Source organism: Mustelus asterias, chromosome 15 (assembly GCF_964213995.1).
Source record: "Mustelus asterias chromosome 15, sMusAst1.hap1.1, whole genome shotgun sequence".
Lineage (NCBI taxonomy): Eukaryota > Metazoa > Chordata > Chondrichthyes > Carcharhiniformes > Triakidae > Mustelus > Mustelus asterias.
Genome location: NC_135815.1, coordinates 63,446,698 through 63,465,418, shown reverse-complemented (window position 1 = coordinate 63,465,418; position 18,721 = coordinate 63,446,698). Strand labels below are relative to the sequence as shown.

General features: G+C 40.6%; 1 protein-coding gene across 1 annotated transcript; it reads right to left on the bottom strand.

Moving 5' to 3' along the window:
* Positions 1-1,718: 1,718 nt before the first annotated feature.
* Positions 1,719-16,938, bottom strand: tagapb (T cell activation RhoGTPase activating protein b). Its single transcript, XM_078230582.1, has 11 exons — positions 16,799-16,938; positions 15,235-15,318; positions 13,387-13,464; positions 12,936-12,999; positions 11,961-12,089; positions 10,864-11,030; positions 10,298-10,459; positions 10,073-10,182; positions 8,984-9,173; positions 5,378-5,492; positions 1,719-3,964 (listed from the first exon to the last, which is right to left on the bottom strand). Exons 2-11 carry the CDS (start codon positions 15,259-15,261, stop codon positions 2,601-2,603), a joined length of 2,406 nt encoding a protein of 801 aa, XP_078086708.1. The 5' UTR covers positions 15,262-15,318; positions 16,799-16,938; the 3' UTR covers positions 1,719-2,600.
* Positions 16,939-18,721: the final 1,783 nt, after the last annotated feature.

Sequence of the window (18,721 nt, the reverse complement as noted above, 5' to 3'; positions counted from 1 at the left end):
TACTGCAGGGTGAGGGAATGAAAGATGAGTCATAGCCACAGAAACCAGGGAAACCAGCTAATAGCTGTCCATAGAAAGAATAAAGGGTGTGAATGGCCAAACGGCAGAGAAGTGAAAATGAAGATGTCCCCAACAATTAATTTGAAAGTTATGTTGAAATATTCCTCCAATTGAGCAAGAAGCAGATTCTAATAAACAACTGACTCTCTCAATGGGTTTGTGTTCAAGCAGGCTAACTTATTTGGGTTACACAGAAGCCAATTTGGCACCAGTTTCCCAATTAGATTGAATTTGTTATGATTCACCACCCACGTCAACCCTTCCAACCTGCATCCAAAACCATGTGGTCCTTGGTCCCATTGTTTAGCACCATTCTTACCCCAGAGTGATGGATGATAGAACTGTGTAATAACATCAACTTATTGGACTTGGTTTCATTGGCCGGAACATTGAATACAGGAGTTGGGACATCTTGTTGAAGTTGTACAAGACTTTAGAGTTATTGAGGTTTACAACATGGAAACAGGCCCTTTGACCCAACTTGTCCATGACCCACACTTGAAATACTGTGTATACAGTTCTGGTCACCCTATGATCAAAAGGTTATTATTAAATTAGAAAGAGTGCAGAAAAGATTTACTAGGATGCTACCGGGACTTGATGGTTTGAGTTATAAGGAGAGGCTGGATAGACTGGGACTTTTTTCCCATGAGCGTAGGAGGCTTAGGGCTGATCTTATAGATGTCAATAAAATAATGAGGGGCATAGATAAGGTAAATAGTCAACATCGTTTCCCAAAGATAATGGAGTCTAAAACTAGAGGGCATAGGTTTAGGGTGAATGGGGAAAGATACAAAAGGGTCCAGAGGGGCAATTGTTTCACAAACAGGGTGGTTTGTGTCTGGAACGAGTTGTCAGAGGTAGTAGGAGAGGCGGGTACAATTTTGTCTTTTAAGAAGCATTTAAACAGTTACATGGGTAAGATTGGTATGGAGGGATATGGGCCAAATGCGGGGCAATTGGGACTAGCTTAATGGTAAACACTGGGCAGCATGGAAAAGTTGGGCAGAAGAGCCTGTTTCCATGCTGTAAACTTCTATGACTTCAAGTATTTCATAGAATTCCTACAATGCAGAAGGATATGGTAGTGACTTTTAAGGGGCGTCTTGACAAATACATGAATAGGATGAGAATAGAGGAATATGGTCTCCGGAAGGGTAGGGGGTTTTAGTTAAGTCGGGCAGCATGGTCGGTGCAGGCTTGAAGGGCCGAAGGGCCTGTTCCTGTGCTGTAATTTTCTTTGTTCTTTGTGGCATTTGTCCAATTGAGTCTGCACCATCTCTCCAGCAGAGCATCTTATCCAGACCCTATCCCTGTAACCCCACATATTTACCCCACTAAACCCCCTAACCTACACATCTTGGGACATTAAGAGATAATTTAGCATGGCCAATCTACCTAACCTACACACCATTGGACAGTGGGAGGAAACAAGAATGTGCAAACTCCACACAGATAGTCACCTAAGGCTGGAATTGAACTCGGGTCCCTGGCGCTGTGAGGCAGCAATGCTAACTTTGTCCGCTGAGATTTGAATCTCAGGTGGTGGCTATAGAATTCTTGCAAGACGAGAACATCAAACTACCAATCGGCCTACAGTACCCTTACAGGGCAAGGCATTTAAAATCAAATATAATAAAATATAATGCAAATAGAATAATGTCCAATAGGAACATAGATTTTAATGTAGTGAAGAGGTTGAAGAAGTAGAATTTTGTTGCAAAATACATTACATGCATGAAGATCTCTGATACTCTGCATATACAATATTTACACGGAACGTCACTTTAATATATGAATATGTACATCCTCAGTGATATCACTTCAAATATAACTCAAATAAACAACTTTGATTCCTTTCTACAGTTTCATGTTGTAACTCTATCGTACAGATTTTCCTCTCCATATTGTCTATTGATTTGAAATGGAGGCCAGTGCAGTTTTACCCCAATTTGCTGCATGAGAAACTAATTGGATCAGGTGGAATGCTGATTTTAAAACCAATATTATTCATTGGCTTCAATGGACAGTAAAATTGGACAGAATGTAAATCAACATTTTAATCAATCCTGTCAGATTTCAAACTGTGATGTGGAGATGCCAGCGTTGGACTGGGATAAGCACAGTAAGAAGTCTCACAATGCCAAGTTAAAGTCAGGTGACTCACTTGAAGAAGGAGCGACACTCCAAAAGCTTGTGCTACCAAATAAACCTGTTGGACTATAACCTGGTGTTGTGAGACTTCTTACTGAGATTTCAAACTGGCAGAATAGCTTAAAATGCCCCCATTTGGGTAGGGTGTAACATGTGCCTTCTACCTGATCTTGTTAGTTTCCCACTCAGAAGGTTAGGTTAAAAGTACCCCCATGGAACTTCAAAGACTCTATACATTACAGTGCCATTTTTTGCTGTGACACTGAACTTATTGAAAGTCATAACATAAGAACATTGCAACATCACGAACAGCTTTTTAAACTCTATTAGTGCATTAACTGAACACAAGCTTGAGAAGAACATTAGAGATAGCTTTTTTGTCCATATTACACATAAGATTCTTTAGCATGCTGAATCTGTTCATAATCCTCAAAGTTTTGTCTGAAGCATCTTTCCCTGCTTGCAGATTCAGACATAGCTCTCCCCCTGTACGGTTGTGTTTCTTCAAATTTGAAACAGTCCAAATCATCATCAAAATTGTTGTGCAACTCTTTGCACTGATTGGCAGGTTGAGCCTGTATATCACAAGAATAAACATCATTTTTAAAATTGTTTTGACATGAAGGATTGGGCACTTCCTCTGTTAAAGAACAAGGCCTATTTTTTTGCCCAGCAGCAACATGATAATTGTATTTCTTGGCTTCTTCCAACTGAGACAATCTTCTCATATTTTTCACTGTCATTCTTTTCATTGTAACAACAGGTGGATTATTTTCTTCAACAGCTTTACGATAAGAAGGTGGGCTACAACGTCTTTTGCTATCAATTCTCTGAAAAACCTCATCAACGGAAATTAAGCGAGGTCTGTACCTGGCAGAGTCACTTGCATTGACTTGGTCCTCAGAGACTGTCTCACTAATAGGGAGGTTTTCTTTCAAAATGTTTTCCTGGCAGGTTTTCTTGTTTGAGTTAAATGACCTTGTAGGGCCCCAGCTTTGAGTCTTCTTTAGCGGTTTCTTAGCTTTTTCTTTCATAGGTTTCACATTGTTATCAGGAACTTGAATATAATTTGCTTGAGGTTTTGATGGATACTCTGAAAAGGAGGAATTCTCCTGACTGGTACAAGTCGGGGAAACAAGTGGAGAGCTGGTAAAAACAGAATTCTCTGACAGGTTTGAATATGAACTAGCCAAAGAAGAAATTGAAGAAGCCTTGGAGGAGGAGGCTGTGGAAAGTTCAGAATGTGAGCTGGCATTAAGGTTGGCTGGCCTTCTGCTGCTAAACCGATATCTTGTAAAGCTTTCCTCAGATGTCTGTTTTTTCATTGGTTGATGATCAAAATCCAGGCCCTCAGATGGGATTGAACAATCATCGTGGCTCCTTGCTAATAATTCCTGCTCGTTGATCTTTTTAGGACTGGAGGTGACACCTAATATTGGTTCTGAGCAGCGTCGGTTCATCCTCATAGTATAATGTTCAATCATGAATGCTGGCAGGCATGTTGTCTCAGGACTCGAAGATGCTCTGTTGGTAGCATCCATTGATTCAGTGCTGCAAGAAGCTGTAGCACAATCTCCAGCCTCAATGTCCATTTGACCATTCATCTTTAGATCCATTCTCAGCCCTTCATTGCTCTTCAATAGCTGATTACAGCTAGAGTTTGCACGGCGTCTTTTTTCATTGCATACATCTTTCCAATCATCCTGATCAGGACTATCATAGGCAGAATCATTTTGCTGAGAGGATATGTCTGGAATCAAAATGACAAACATTTCAGTTATATTTTATGGCCTGCTCTGGTTACCCAATAATATTTTTGCTTTCAAGACTGTCAAAATTGAACAGTCCATAGTACCATAGAATCCCGACAATGCAGAAGGAGACCATTTGGCCCATCAAGTCTGCACTGACTCCCCGACAGAGCACCTTATCTAGGCCCACCCCCCTCCCACCCTATCCCCATAACCTCATGCATTTACTGTGGCTAATCCCTCTCTAACCTACACATTTTTGGATACTAAGGGGCAATTTAGCATGGCCAATCCACATAACCTGCACATCTTTGGTTTGTGGGAAGAAACTGGAGTACCTGAAGGGAACCCAGTCATGGGAACTTTGAATCAAAAGGCCACATGTGAAGTCTTTGAAATCTTATTTGCATGATTTCAGAATGACAGTCTATTTGCACCTCCCGTCACATGGGTAGTAGCAATTCTTCAGTAATGGAATGAAGTCAATTTGCTATACAAGCATAATGTGTCAGTTTGGTTTAACTGGTAGCACTCTTGCCTCTGTGTCAGATGGCATTGGAATCAAGTTTTTTTGCAGGATTTGAGTACAGTTGCCATCTTTAAGATGAGATGTTAACCAATCTGCTTCCCTGGATGGATGTAAATGACCTCTTGGGACTTAACTTCCAGGTTGGTGGGAGCTCGCCACCCCCTGACCCTAATGCCATATTATAGCCTAACAAACTTTGATTAGCATAAGACCAGACTTCTGCCCCTTCCTCAGGAGGAAGTTCCATCTCGGAGAGCTGCCAGCCAATCTGAGTGGCTGGCAGCTCTCCCGTCCCTCCAGGCAGAGTGCTGCAGTGGCTGTTGGGTTGGGGTGGAAGGAAGGACCGGAGCTCACCAGGCCTTAAGAGGAGGCACAAGGCACTGTCTGCCCCAGCATAAAATTGCAGCCTGGTTAGTGCAGGTGAGGGCCTAGAGAGAATCCCATCCATGTAACTTCACACTCGCCCCTTCCACGTCAGAATCCACTGGGGGTGGGGCGGGGCAAAACATTTTGGCCTTGGTATTCCTTCACCTAAAAAAATGAAGGCTGAATTCTCTGATGTACACCCTGCCACTACTTGGCCAAATCTCCATTCACAGCAACGGGACCAGAGAATCCAGCCACAGGCGATGTCAGAGAATTCCAGTCAAAGTGTCCCTCAAAGTCCAGACTAAGTTGATCCATCGGGAAACAAAATATCAACATCCTATCTGCTGTTTGTGGGAACTTACTTGATGCAAACTGGCTACTTTGTTTGCCTATAACATGAAAATGACAAAACTTGAAATGTAATTTATTGATTTTGAAATGTTTTGCATGTCCTGTACTATATAAATCAAGCCCTTCTTAATGTGATGTGTAAGTCAATGCATGCTCTATTTACCTGAGTTATCAGTATATTCAGGTAGCACTTGCACTGGTCTACCCAGGAGTGTGGTTATATCATCACCAAATATTAGACAACAGTTCTCGATTAGAAACTGCATCAGATCCACAATCTATAATGAAAATAGATTTGCTCAGTCTTGATAATCATACCAGAATTATCATTCTGACCGAATGTGAAAAGTTCTTCAGCAAATATTTTTGATTTTAAGAACAATTTTTAAAAGATAAGTTGAAACAAATGTTAGGATACAAAAGGTGAAGAGTAAAGCACTATAAAACCATTCCCTTAAAGAACTGTGGATGCCACAAAGTTTGCTTTTTCAATTCCTCATTGCTCTTTGATGTTTGATAGTAAGTGCCTGCCCAAAAATACACTTTTAGTACTGAAACAAATTAGAAAGAGCTTCCTTACATTACTAGCTTGATTAGCTTCCCCGTCACCCTGTGCACAATTTCCATTCCTAGTTGCGCTAGATGGTCATATTTGATGATGTAAAAGCAGGCCAACATCAACATCAGAAGTTAATGCCCAAGTCCAGATGCGAATAACTTAATCAGCAACTAATAGATAACATGCTTTGCCCCACTTCAAGCTTTGCTTACTTCTCAGATTAGACCTTTCTTAGATGTCTCATCTCCTTGGCCAAGTTATTTTAAAAAGGAGCTTTACTACATTGCATTGGCTTTAGGTACCATTAGCTGGAAATCTCTGGCCATTCATGCCCTGCCACTACTGTCAGCAAGAACGGAGAATTTAGCGCTCAGCCAAGTCCCCTTTCACTCCAGCGGGACTGGAAAATCCCAGCTACGGCCGAGGTCAGAGAATCTGGCCCACTGTCTTTTATTGTTGGAATTCCTACTTGGCAAAAAGGTGACTAATAAAGAGTGAATTATGTACAAAAGATTATAAAGTCCCATGTTAACAACTGTTACTTTGTTTATGAAGGGCAATAGGGATAACCCAGGAAATAATGAGCCTTACATCAGTGGTAGGGAAATTATTGGAGAGGATTCTTAGGGACAGGATTTACTCACATTTGGAAAAAGTATGGATTTATTAGCGATAGGCAGCATGGCTTTGTGCATGGGAGGTTGCATCTCATAAACTTGATTGAGTTTTTTAGGAAATGACAAAATTGATGATAAGGTGGATGTTGTCTACATGGACTTTAGCAAGGCCTTTGACAAGGTCCTCATGGCAGGCAGAAGGTGAAGTCACATGGGATCTGCAGTGAGATGGTAAGATAGATACAGAACTAGCTTGGTCAAAGAAAACAGACAGTAGTGGTGGAAAAGTGTTTTTCTGACTGGAGATCTGTGGCCAGTGGTGTTCCTCAGGGATCAGTGCTGGGACTCCTGTTGTTTGTAATATAGATAAATGATTTTGGAGGAGAATGTAGGTAGTCTGATTAGTAAGTTTGAGGACGACACAAAGATTGGGGGAGTTGCAGATGGCGAGGAGGATTGCCTGAGGATAGTGCAGGATCTATGTAGGCTGGAGACTTGGCCGGAGAAATGGCAGGTGGAATTTAATCTGGACGAATCCAAGGTGATGTATTTTGGAATGTCTAATGCAGGAAAGAAGTATACAGTAAATGGCAGAACCTTTAGAAACATTAACATATCGAGGGATCTAAGCGTACAGGTCCACAGTTCCTTGAAAGTGGCAACACAATTGGATAAGGAGGTCAAGAAAGCGTATGGCATGCTTGCCTTCATTAGTCAGGGCATAGAGTATAAAAGTCATGTTGCAACTGTATAGAACTTTACAGGCCTCATTTGGAACACCGCAAACAGTTCTTTCACCACACTGAGGCGGCACGGTAGCACAGTGGTTAGCACTGCTGTTTCACAGCTTCAGGGACCTGGGTTCGATTCCTGGCTTGGGTCACTGTCTGTGTGGAGTTTGCACATTCTCCTCGTGTCTGCGTGGGTTTCCTCCGGGTGCTCCGGTTTCCTCCCACAGTCCAAAGATGTGTGGGTTAGGTTGATTGGCCATGCTAAAATTGCCCCTTAGTGTCCTGGGATGCGTAGATTAGAAGGATTAGCGAGTAAAATATGTAGGGATATGGGGGTAGGGCCTGGGTGGGATTGTGGTCGGTGCAGACCTGATGGGCCGAATGGCCTCTTTCTGTACTGTAGGGTTTCTATGATTTCTGTGACACTACTAGAAGGATGTAGAGGTTTTGGAGAGGGTACAGAAAAGGTTTACCATGATGCTGCCTGGTTTAAAGTTTATTTATTAGTCACAAGTAGGCTTACATTCACACTGCAATGAAGTTACTGTGAAGGAAGGTACTGTGTGGAGGGTATTAACTATGAGAAGAGATTGGACAAACTTGGTTTGTTTTCACTTGAACATTGGAGGCTGAGGGGCAACCTGATAGAAGTTTACAAATTATGAGAGGCATGGATAGTCAGAGTCTTTTTCCTAGGGTAGAAATATCAATTACTAGGGGACATCGGTTTAAGGTAAAAGGGGGAAAGTTTAAAGGAGATGTGCGAGGCAAGGTTTTTACACAGAGGCTGATAAGTGCCTGGAATGCGCTGCCAGAGGAGGTGATAGAAGCAGATACTATATCAACGTTTAAGAGACATCTTGACTCTGAGACAGAAAAGGCAGGAAATAGAGGGATACAGACCGCGTAGGCGCAAAAGGTCTTCAGTTTGAAAAGGCGTCATATGTCAGTGCAGGCTTTGTGTGCTGAAGGGCCTGTCCCTGTACTGTACTGGTCTTTGTTTTCTTTGTTCTTTGATATTTATGGCATTAAATAAACATAATGAACAAGCAACAATAATCTTCTGCATTTATGTTGGGCTATTGACAGAGAAAATATTCCAAGCTGCTTTGTAGAGCAAAAGGAAAATGATGAATAAACAAGCTTAAGGGTTGGACTAGAAATGTTCAGAGAGGTGTCTGGAAGTTTGATTGTTGTGATTTTTGTTGTGATATCAGTTAATATCGGACTGATATTAACATTAAACTAATTTGGGGAATTCCAAATCTTGTGTACATCTGTGGTTAGAGGGGAAAAAAGTACCCCAAGGGATTCATGTTAAAGTGTCTACTAGAATGGCTACTTTTTGGTCCTAATTATCAGTAATATCAAAATACTTAATGTATCATAGGATTAAACAACACCTAGTGGGCAATCTTAGCGGCTCCTTTCGCTGGTTGATCGGAGCCATGTCTGGCATGACTGGGACGGGACCATGGCATAGAATACTGGGGGGGGGCAGCGATTGGCGGGGTGGGGAGCGATGTCCTGGGAGATGGGGGGAGTGACAGATCTCCCAGTGCACAGTGTATATACACTGTATGCACCTGTGCAATCCCCACCCACGCCAGAGCTCAGCAACCAGCTTCCCATCGTGAATAGGCTCCACCCACTCCCACTGTGCCAAGAATCACATTTGGGCTCTTCTTTCTCTAAGTGCCATACAATCATGTCTGGGAGCTCATCGAAATAATGGGCGCGATTCTCTCCCATTTTCACGCATGTTTGGCGCTTAGAATTTTTTTGTAAGATCGTCCCTCCCTCATTTTTTGTTTTACATATCTAGAAAGGACTTCTAGGCCAAAAGCACACGGTATATTTACCCTTGCAAGGACTTCTTTCTGTAATTCAATTGAAACAGGTTTGTTGAGCCAGAGCATATTTGGGCCGATGCAGACAGCAAGATTGTAGGCATCCATCTTGTTCACTTCAGAATGTTTATTGATGTAGTACAGCACACAAAACAAATAGCGAAGTAAGAGGCAGTTGTGGCATGGAAGTTTTGTCAGAAGCCTAAGGGAAAATATAAAAAGTTCCAGTTAGATTGTTGCAAGTTGAAACTTAGCTTACTCAATCAAATACTTCCCCAATAACTCAGCACTTCTCTAAACATCCATTGAGAAATCCCCCACTACGGGTTTCATTGTCTTGTGACCAGTTTGAACAGAATCAACTTCACAATTTTTAAAGTTGGCAGAACTTCCCATATCACATGGGTCTAGCCCGCAGAATTAGCAGATGCCCTTATTTGGAGACCTATTCAACGGTCTGATACCTAGAACAGTTCTCTTTTTTGATTACTTATATGCCGAAAGTCTCTGACTTCGCCCGCATCTGGGATTTTCCGATACCGCTGCAGTGAATGGAGTTTTGAATGAGCGTCAAATTCTCCATTCTTGCTGGCAGCCGGGCAAGAATAGACAAGATTGGAGAATCGCACTCATGACTATTTGAAAAAATAAGTGCAGTGATTGATGATATATTTGAGAAAGCACTTTGCCTAAATATTTAAGACTATTGTATATCTTTTAACTTACTAGTGTAAGTTAAAAGATATGCTGGTTTATAACAAATTGTTGTGCAGTATATTCTATATGATCAAAGCCATTAATTTCTCAAACCATTTTCTTAGCTTTTTATATTTGCTATATATTAATCTGAGTCAGATTTACTGTTATTGATTTTACACCAATCGACAAAATATAATGGCAGAAGTGTAACAGAAGTATCACTGTTACACATGTCCATGCTACACACATTATTTTAAATAAATTCTTATCTTAACTTGAAAAGCAATTTGGTATCATAGCCTAACAAGGACATTTCAGAACATAAGTTGTTCTCAAACACACAACAGCATTTGAGCAAATCAGAGGCCCTCAGCTGATTTCTTGCTACAGGGTGATACCTACTGTTTGATCTCTGCAATTCTTTCAATATTATTCTCCTTTTCCATGGCTGCCATCCAGCTGTCGTACAGTTCTGTTATCAACAAGCTACCTGGAATATGACGTAGGAAATCCTGCAACAACCACATATTTCAAATTAGTCATGGTGGTTCTCGTATGAAAAAATAATTGAAATGAAGTGTTGATTTGGTGCTGCCCAGTCCAGGGCCTCCTCAGAGCACTCTCTACCTTAAATATTGCAGCTAACTGGATGACAGGCTCCTCCTCCAAGGTAACTTCTCTTTTTGCGTTTAGTTTTCCAATTAATTCCTTACAAGCCTTGGCATTTGCAGACTTCCGGAATATTCCAACAAATGAGGGTCCTTTTTTGAACAGAACAGTCAGGATACTCTAAAGTTAAATAAAACACAAAAGCAGAGTTCTTCATTATTTTGAGAAATAATGTACTCTAAAAATAGCTTTCTGTTTGCAATTTCTCACTCTCATCTGGATCTGTAAATTCCTGACTGAATCTAAACTCTGCAGGAAAATAGTGATATTTTTCAAACGCTTTCAGTAACGCCCCTTTGTAAAAGTCAGAAGTCTACACCAAAAGGAAAGTCATTTGAGCTTCTGCAGACCACTACCATGAAGTATTATGCACTTAATGTGACTAGCAAAGCAGCTCAGATACATAGACACCAGCTTGGAATAATGAGGCTAGAATATGTGTTAGCTTAGTTTTGTTTCACTGTTCACTGTGTGTTAAACTCCAACTTTTTCTATCGGACCAAAAAGTCCAACTGTTGACTTACAAGGATGGGATCAGCGAGTGTGTCATCTTGGTCGCAGATGTCTTTAAGATGCCGATTGAAGAGGCCTCCATTGTGTGAAGAGATGGATTCGCTTTGTAATGAGTTTTTGCGAAGAGGCCAAAACATTTTCATTTTGTTTTTCTTTTTCAAACTAGTATCCATTTCGTCTGGAGAAGAAGAAAGAAAAAAATATTTTTCATATTTAAATGAAAATAACAGACAAAGCTACAATTTTATCGATCGAAGCATCTGGTTCAAATGTACCTAAATACCTGCATGCAGATAAAAGTATATGTACTCAGGGGCCAAATAAATAACAGGGATTTTCACAGTAACTTCATTGCAATGTTAATGTAAGCCTACTTGTGACTAATAAATAAATAATAAATTCTGGAGGGATCCCAGCAAAGTATGTGTATGCTTCTCAGCTACTGAGCAGCCGTACAAAGCAATATCAACACCGATAGCCCTCGTACATGCTGTTTACAGCAAAGACAGTATGACACAAAAAAACAAAATCTTAGAATCCCTACAGTGAAGGAGACCATTCAGCCCATCAAATCTGCACCAACTCTTCTGGCCCTATCCCCAGAATCCCATATATTTACCCACTAATTCCCTAACCTACACATCTTTAGCATGAGGCATTTTAGCATGGCCAATTCACCTAACCTGCACCTTGGACTGCGGGAGCAAACTGGAACACCCAGAGGAAACTGACGCAGACATGGGGAGAATGTTCAAACTCCACACAGACAGTCACCCAAGGCCGGAATTGAACTCTGGTCCCGGGTGCTGTGAGGAAGCAGTGCTAACCACTGTTCCACTATGAGGCATCATGGAATCAAAACTAAAATGCTGTACTAGAAATACTGTACTTAGTAGATCAGGCAACGGTGTTACATTTCAGGCTGATGATCTTTTATTGGAAAGGTAGTTTGAAGTTGGTCTGAAATCCACTTGCAAAGTAAAGGCTGCATAATTAATTCTGAAATGCATTAAAAATGTTTTTCAAGCTTGCAGCACATTTTTGGAATGACAGGAAAACCCCCTCTTATTTCTAGCAGAGTTTTCATAAGCACTTTGCACCAACATACCGGGGGAGTGTTTAAGTTGGAACTGACACCAAGGTTTCTCTGATGAAGGCTTTATCTCCAAGTTGACTGCCCTCATATCACACTTTGCTTGTTGTTTGACTGGTTTGTGGAGTTGGTTCATTCCATCACCTACAAGAGCACACAGTGAGGTTAGAATAATTGCCACAACTTAAAAGTACTATTTCCCTTTTTGAATTTCCTCCATCCTCTGCATTTTGAAATAATCAGAGGTGCGATCTACATAGCATTTAACACATTCCAGTTTGAACACTGGAACATTTCCCAACATTGCAGTCTGGTAATTTCCGAATCATTTATAGCTCAGAATGTCTTTAAACCAACAGCTGAACTTGGATCCTAATAAAAAGATTCAAAATGGAAAAAGAAATCTTCATTTTGAAGTTCGATTTGGTTCACCTTCCATTTGAAAACAAAAACATGGGAACTTATATATTTGATTTTCCCTCAAAAAGGAGCAGCTCAGCAAAAACCTTAGCAACAGTAAAATAACATAGTTGTACTATGGAGAAGGTAACATGGGGAATGTACATACTTTCACCAGAACAAAAGAAAACTTGGATATTTCCAAAATTCTCTTTTCATAATCAAAATTCTATCAACAGCTACATTTACTACACAAAAACAGGAACACACTGTTATAGATTGTTAATCAATATAAATTGACCAGCCCTTTCTAGGCTCCTTTCAAATTGTTTACAATGATCATTAAAATATATTAAAATATATAAAACATATATTTAAGCAAACTTATTTGAAAACATATGTCCATTAATCTGTTAATATTAGATTCAAAAGTGTTTATGTTTTCCATTATGATTTTACATACTAAAAAGAGGAGGTTGATGAGACTTGGTACTTGAGAAATAATTTAGCTTTTGCAGCACAAAAGCAGCAGGCAAAACCATAGTCTGATACATCTGGCGGGAAAATGTGCAAGTTTGTTTTCAAACTCACCAATCAGAGAAGGTGACAAGTCATCACTGTTTGCCAATACCAATTGGTAATTCTGGGCATCTCCCTAAAGATAAAAATAAATTGTATTGCGATAATGATGTAACACTACAACACCCAGCAGTACAACTGAGACAATTTAGTGCCACCCGACCACCATCCAACATCACTCCACCACCTTTCTTGTCAAATATTTATTTTACTTATCTTGCCTCAATTTAAATTATTTAACAATAAACATAAGAACATGATTCTATCAAAAGAAATCTAAAAATTTCTAATTAGAACAAGTTTAAATTTATCTAGAATGTTTCCAATCATCCATTGTAACAACAGTAATAATATTAAAATTACTTTCACTACACAAAAAAACTGAAAATATGATTAAACCACACTTCCAGCATTCAGGCTGCTACGAGAATCTGAATGGTATTTAATTTAGCTGGTTACTCACAATCTCTGCTGGTTCATGTAGCTCCCCCTTCACTACCTCATTGGCTGGTTCCATATCACTTCTAGTTAGTGTTTTAGACTGTCAAAAATAAATAAGAAACAAACTTATCTTGATTAAATGTGGAAATACTTCTACACTTTTACTAACAGTAGTATCTTCCTCTGTATTCTTTCATTCCTGTCCTCCATCTGTCTCACTATACAAACATATGTTTTAGGGGCATTCATCCACACTACTAGACCTCATACACACTATTACACATCCTCTATACTGGAACACCATTACACCCCCACAGACTCACACATCACTACACATGCACACATATATTTACACACAACAGAAATACAAAAGTAGCACTTAAACACCCACAACTACAAACACACCTGTAACAGCCAAAACGCACACATACAGACATCATCTCTTAAATTCCCAACTATCAGCATAGCAGAGTCCATGGAGCTGAAGACTTACACACACACTCTAACCAATTGCATTTGCAGCAACGCAGTTTTTACAATTTTATACAGGTCACTTGGTATTTAAGTGCTACTTTTTGCAAAGGCATTTTCTCTCATTTTCCTTTTACTTCAAGAAAGGCAGCAGATACCCAATAATCTGATGAGAAGAAAATTAACTAGTATTTTAAAATTTAGGGTCAAGGTAATTACTTCTGAACATCTTCCAAAAAGGTTGTATTTCTGTTGCTTCCTTTTATCTGATGATTGAATCCGACCCTTCAGTTATTGTCAAAGCATTTTGATTAATATTATCCTCCAGGCTTTTTGTTGACTCATAATCTTTGCCATCATTAGAAGAAAATTAACTAGTATTTTAAAATTTAGGGTCAAGATCATTACTTCCGAACATTCTGAACACGAAGGTTGGTGGGGTTGTGGATAGTCTGGAGGGATGTCAGAAGTTACAGAGGGACATAGATAGGATGCAAGACTGGGCGGAGAAGTGGCAGATGGACTTCAACCCAGATAAATGCGTAGTGGTCCATTTTGGCAGGTCAAATGGGATGAGGGAGTACAATATTAAGGGAAAGACTCTTAGTACTGTAGAGGATCAGAAGAATCTCTAAAATCGGCCCCACAGGTGGAGGAGGTGGTTAAGAAGGCGTATGGTGTGCTGGCCTTTATCAATCAAGGGATTGAGTTTAGGAGTCCGGGGATAATGATGCAGCTATATAAGACCCTCGTCAGACCCCACTTGGAGTACTGTGCTCAGTTCTGGTCGCCTCATGACAGGAAGGATGTAGAAACGATTGAAAGAGTGCAGAGGAGATTTACAAGGATGTTGCCTGGATTGAGTGGCATGCCTTATGAGGATAGGCTGAGGGAGCTTGGTCTTTTCTCCTTGGAGAGATGTAGGATGAGAGAAGACCTAATAGAGGTCTATAAGATGTTGAGAGGCATAGATCGGGTGGGCTCTCAGAGGCTTTTTCCCAGGGTGGAAATGGCTGCTACGAGAGGACACAGGTTTAAGGTGCTGGGGGGTAGGTACAGGGGAAATGTTAGGGGGAAGTTTTTCACACAGAGGGTGGTGGGCGAGTGGAATCGGCTGCCGTCAGTGGTGGTGGAGGCAAACTCAATAGGGACTTTTAAGAGACTCCTGGATGAGTACATGGGACTTAATAGGATGGAGTGTTATAGGTAGGCCTAAAAGGTAGGGATATGTTCGGCACAACTTGTGGGCCGAAGGGCCTGTTTGTGCTGTAGTTTTTCTATGTTTCTATTACCAATAGAACTTAAGACACTTATAGCATGGTAATTAAGTAAATTTAGAGTTAGAATTTAACCTGAGTCAACTCAGCAATCTGATTATATACATAACCCAATAACTTACCAAAGCAGAATTACTTAAAACCTTCATTCGTACTGTCAGTGACGTACAGTTAGTCTCTGCTTTCTTTTGTGCTTCTTGTTTTATCTAAGGATAAGGAATCAGAATCTGTCAATGTACAATCCAGCCAGGTTGATACATCAATCTGTTCTCAATCTGAATGATGACACATTGAAATTTGCTGTATTCTTTCATGGGATCTGAGCATCACTGGCAAAGTCAGCATTTATTACCCATTCCTAATTGTCCTTGAGAAAGTGGTGGTGAATTTTTTTCACGAACGATTACAACGCTGTAGAATCACCTACAGCATTGTTAGGAACGGAGTTCCAGGATTTTGACCCTAAAGGAACAGCAATATAGTTCCATGTCAGGATGGTCAATGACTTGACAGAGAATAAGAATAAAGTTGATATTGAGACACAGTGTATTGTGCTATCAAGATTCAAACTACTACTCTCTGCATGTACATCATTAAACATCCCTTCGAGATTATAAGAGGACAACTCTGTTCAAGAATGATTTAGCTTCTAAAGAAAAGAACCAAGAAAAGTACTGCACAGGTACAGGCCCTTTGGCCCTCCAAGCCTGTGCCAATTATGCTCTAACTAAACTAAAAAAAAACCTTTGCCCTTACTCGGTCCGTATCCCTCTATTCCCTACCTATTCATGCACCCATCCAGCTGCCTCTAAAATGTTGCTAATGTGCCTGCTTCCACCTCCTCTGGCAGTGTGTTCCAGGCACCCACCACTCTCTGCATGAAAAACTTCCCCGGCACATCTTCCTTAAACTTTCTCCCTCTCACCTTGAAACTGTGCCCCCTTGTAATTGACACTTCTAGTGGGTATTTCTTAAATATTTCAACATGGATCACATCATTTCAACAGAAACACCAACAATTTACATTTACATTTACAGATCACCTTTGATGTATTAAATCATTCAGGATGCGACACAGGGTGCTACTTCATTAAATGGCTAAAAGCTTATCAAAGTGGAGGTTTGAAGGGGCACTTGAGAAAAAGATCGAAAGATTGAGAGGTTTAGGGAGGGAATTCCAGTGTTATTTTCCAACAGCTGAAAGCCTGGTCACCAATGGTGGAAGGATTAAAATAGGGAATGTGCAAGAGGCCAGAACTACAGTCGCACAGAGGTGTCGGAGGCTGGAAGGCTGGATAGAACATAGAACATAGAACAGTACAGCACAGAACAGGCCCTTCGGCCCACGATGTTGTGCCGAGCTTTGTCTGAAACCCAGATCAAGCTATTTCCTCCCTATCATCCCGAAGTACTCCATGTGCCTATCCAATAGCTTCTTAAATGTTCCCAAAGTTTCTGACTCCACTATCCCTGCAGGCAGTCCATTCCACACCCCAACCACTCTCTGAGTAAAAAACCTACCTCAGACATCCTTCCTATATGTTACAAAGTTACTACCTAACCTGAAAGCAGGCAAATCTGTCAGAGACAACCACCTGTACCATGTACTCTGGCTTTAATTTTACCAGCTTGTTGAGTTACTATTCTGTAAATTGTAAAATAAGTTAATATAAATATAATGCTTACCTGTGAAAATTATTGTGCCAGCCAGCATTCCTTTACTTCATGCAGACTGCATTTAAGATAAGTGCCATTACACAGAGCTACTAATCCATCATGCAAACAGGGACAAACTAAACAGTGCAACTGTACCACATGGTCTATATAAAGGGGCTGTAGGCAGGTGGAAATACTCATAGTGTAGACAGGAAACTACATCATGGCTTTTTGCTGTACAGTTTCAAAGCTGAAAAAAGAGCTTCCTCCTTCCATATAAGGCAAGCACCCTGTGACGACTGGAAAAAGTGAGATGTAATGGTACTCTTTCATTCCTTTAAGAATGACACAGTTGTTAGCAAACAAAGACAAAAACACTTAGATTAGCTGCAGAGACAGAGGAATTACATCAGACAGCTTCTAGTATCTGATACTCGCAAGGTTGGGAGTGATTGAGAATATCCTTGGAGCTGCCCTCCCTGCAGTGCTGTAGGACATTTGGTAGGAACTCCAATTAAAAAGGGAAGATAATACTACACTATGTATGGGAAAATGACATCAAATTAATTTAAATTAATGACATCAAATCTATTTTAAAATATTTATTTACTATTTTACTTTACATGACATCATTTTTCATATATTTCAAAGAAAAATCTTAAATGATGTATCCAAGTTAAATAGAATAATTGGAACAAAGTGCCCAACCTCTTTAAATTCAACTTTATTGACAGAAGGATAAAGGGTTAGTAGTTATTATATTGGTCCTGTTGCAGAGCTAGAACTTCAGAGGTCTAGTCTAATGTTTTGGCATTGTAAGTTCAAATCCTATCACAGCAGCTGAAAACTTAAATCAATAAAATCAGGAATATAAAGTTTCAGCATGACGACTATGGAACTAATGAACTGTCATAAAAAGGCATCTGGTTCATTAATGGCTTCCTTCCCCTATCAGACTTACATGTGACTCCAGACTTACAGGAATGTCGTTGACGCTGAACTACCCTCAGATGGCCTATAGGTCATTCAATTTTATTAAACCACTACAGAAAAGTTGAATAAGAATAAAACCTAAAACTGATTAGTTTGGAGGACTTCCTGGGCGGCACGTTGACACAGTGGTTAGCACTGCTACCTCACAGCGCCAAGATCCCAAGTTCAACTCCGGCCTCGGCTCACTGTCTGTGTGAAGTTTGCACTTTCTCCCTGTGTCTGCGTGGGTTTCCTCCGGGTGCTCCGGTTTCCTCCCACAGTCCAAAGATGTGCGGGTTAGGTTGATTGGCCATGCTAAATTGACCCCTAAATCATCGGGATTAGCAGGGTAAATGTGTGGGGTTACAGGAATAGGGCCTGGGTGGGATTGTGATCAGTGCAGACTCGATGGGCTGAATGGCCTCCTTCTGCACTGTAGGGATTCTATGATTCTAAGCGGCATGGATAGGGTGAATAGGAAGCAGCTGTTCCCCTTGGTTGAGGTGTCAATCACAACGGGGCACAGTTTTAGAATAAGGGGCAGGAGATTCAGAGGGGATTTGAGAAAAAACATTTTCACTCAGAGAGTTGTGGGAATTTGGAATGTACTGCCTGGGAAGGTAGTGGAGGCCGGAAACCTTACAACGTTTAAAGAATATTTGGATGAGCACTTGAAATATCATAATATTCAAGGATATGAGACAAGTGCAGGAAAATGGGATTAGCACACCTTTAGTGGTATTGTTGGCGCAGATTGATGGGCTGGAGGATCTTTTCTGCACTGTATGACTATCACTGTATGGATGGGACATCAAACAGTGACCAAGGCACAGGAAAGGACAAAGGCATACTTGGCCAAATCAAGCTGGCAAAGTCTTCCTCCTTAACATCTGGGGTCCTGTGCCAAAAGTGGGAGAGCTGTCAAACAGCAGCCTGTTCTGGTTATCCTCACAGAACCATACCTTACAACCAATGTCCCAG

Bases quoted from the DNA above. Each gene is read 5' to 3' on its own strand.
- tagapb (XM_078230582.1), bottom strand. From the start codon at position 15,261: ATGAAGGTTTTAAGTAATTCTGCTTTG. The intron at 13,000-13,386 runs GTGAGTAACCAG...TTTTATCTTTAG, and splicing joins TACATGAACCAGCAGAGATT to GGAGATGCCCAGAATTACCA. The intron at 11,031-11,960 runs GTATGTTGGTGC...CTTCTTCTCCAG, and splicing joins CCAACTTAAACACTCCCCCG to ACGAAATGGATACTAGTTTG.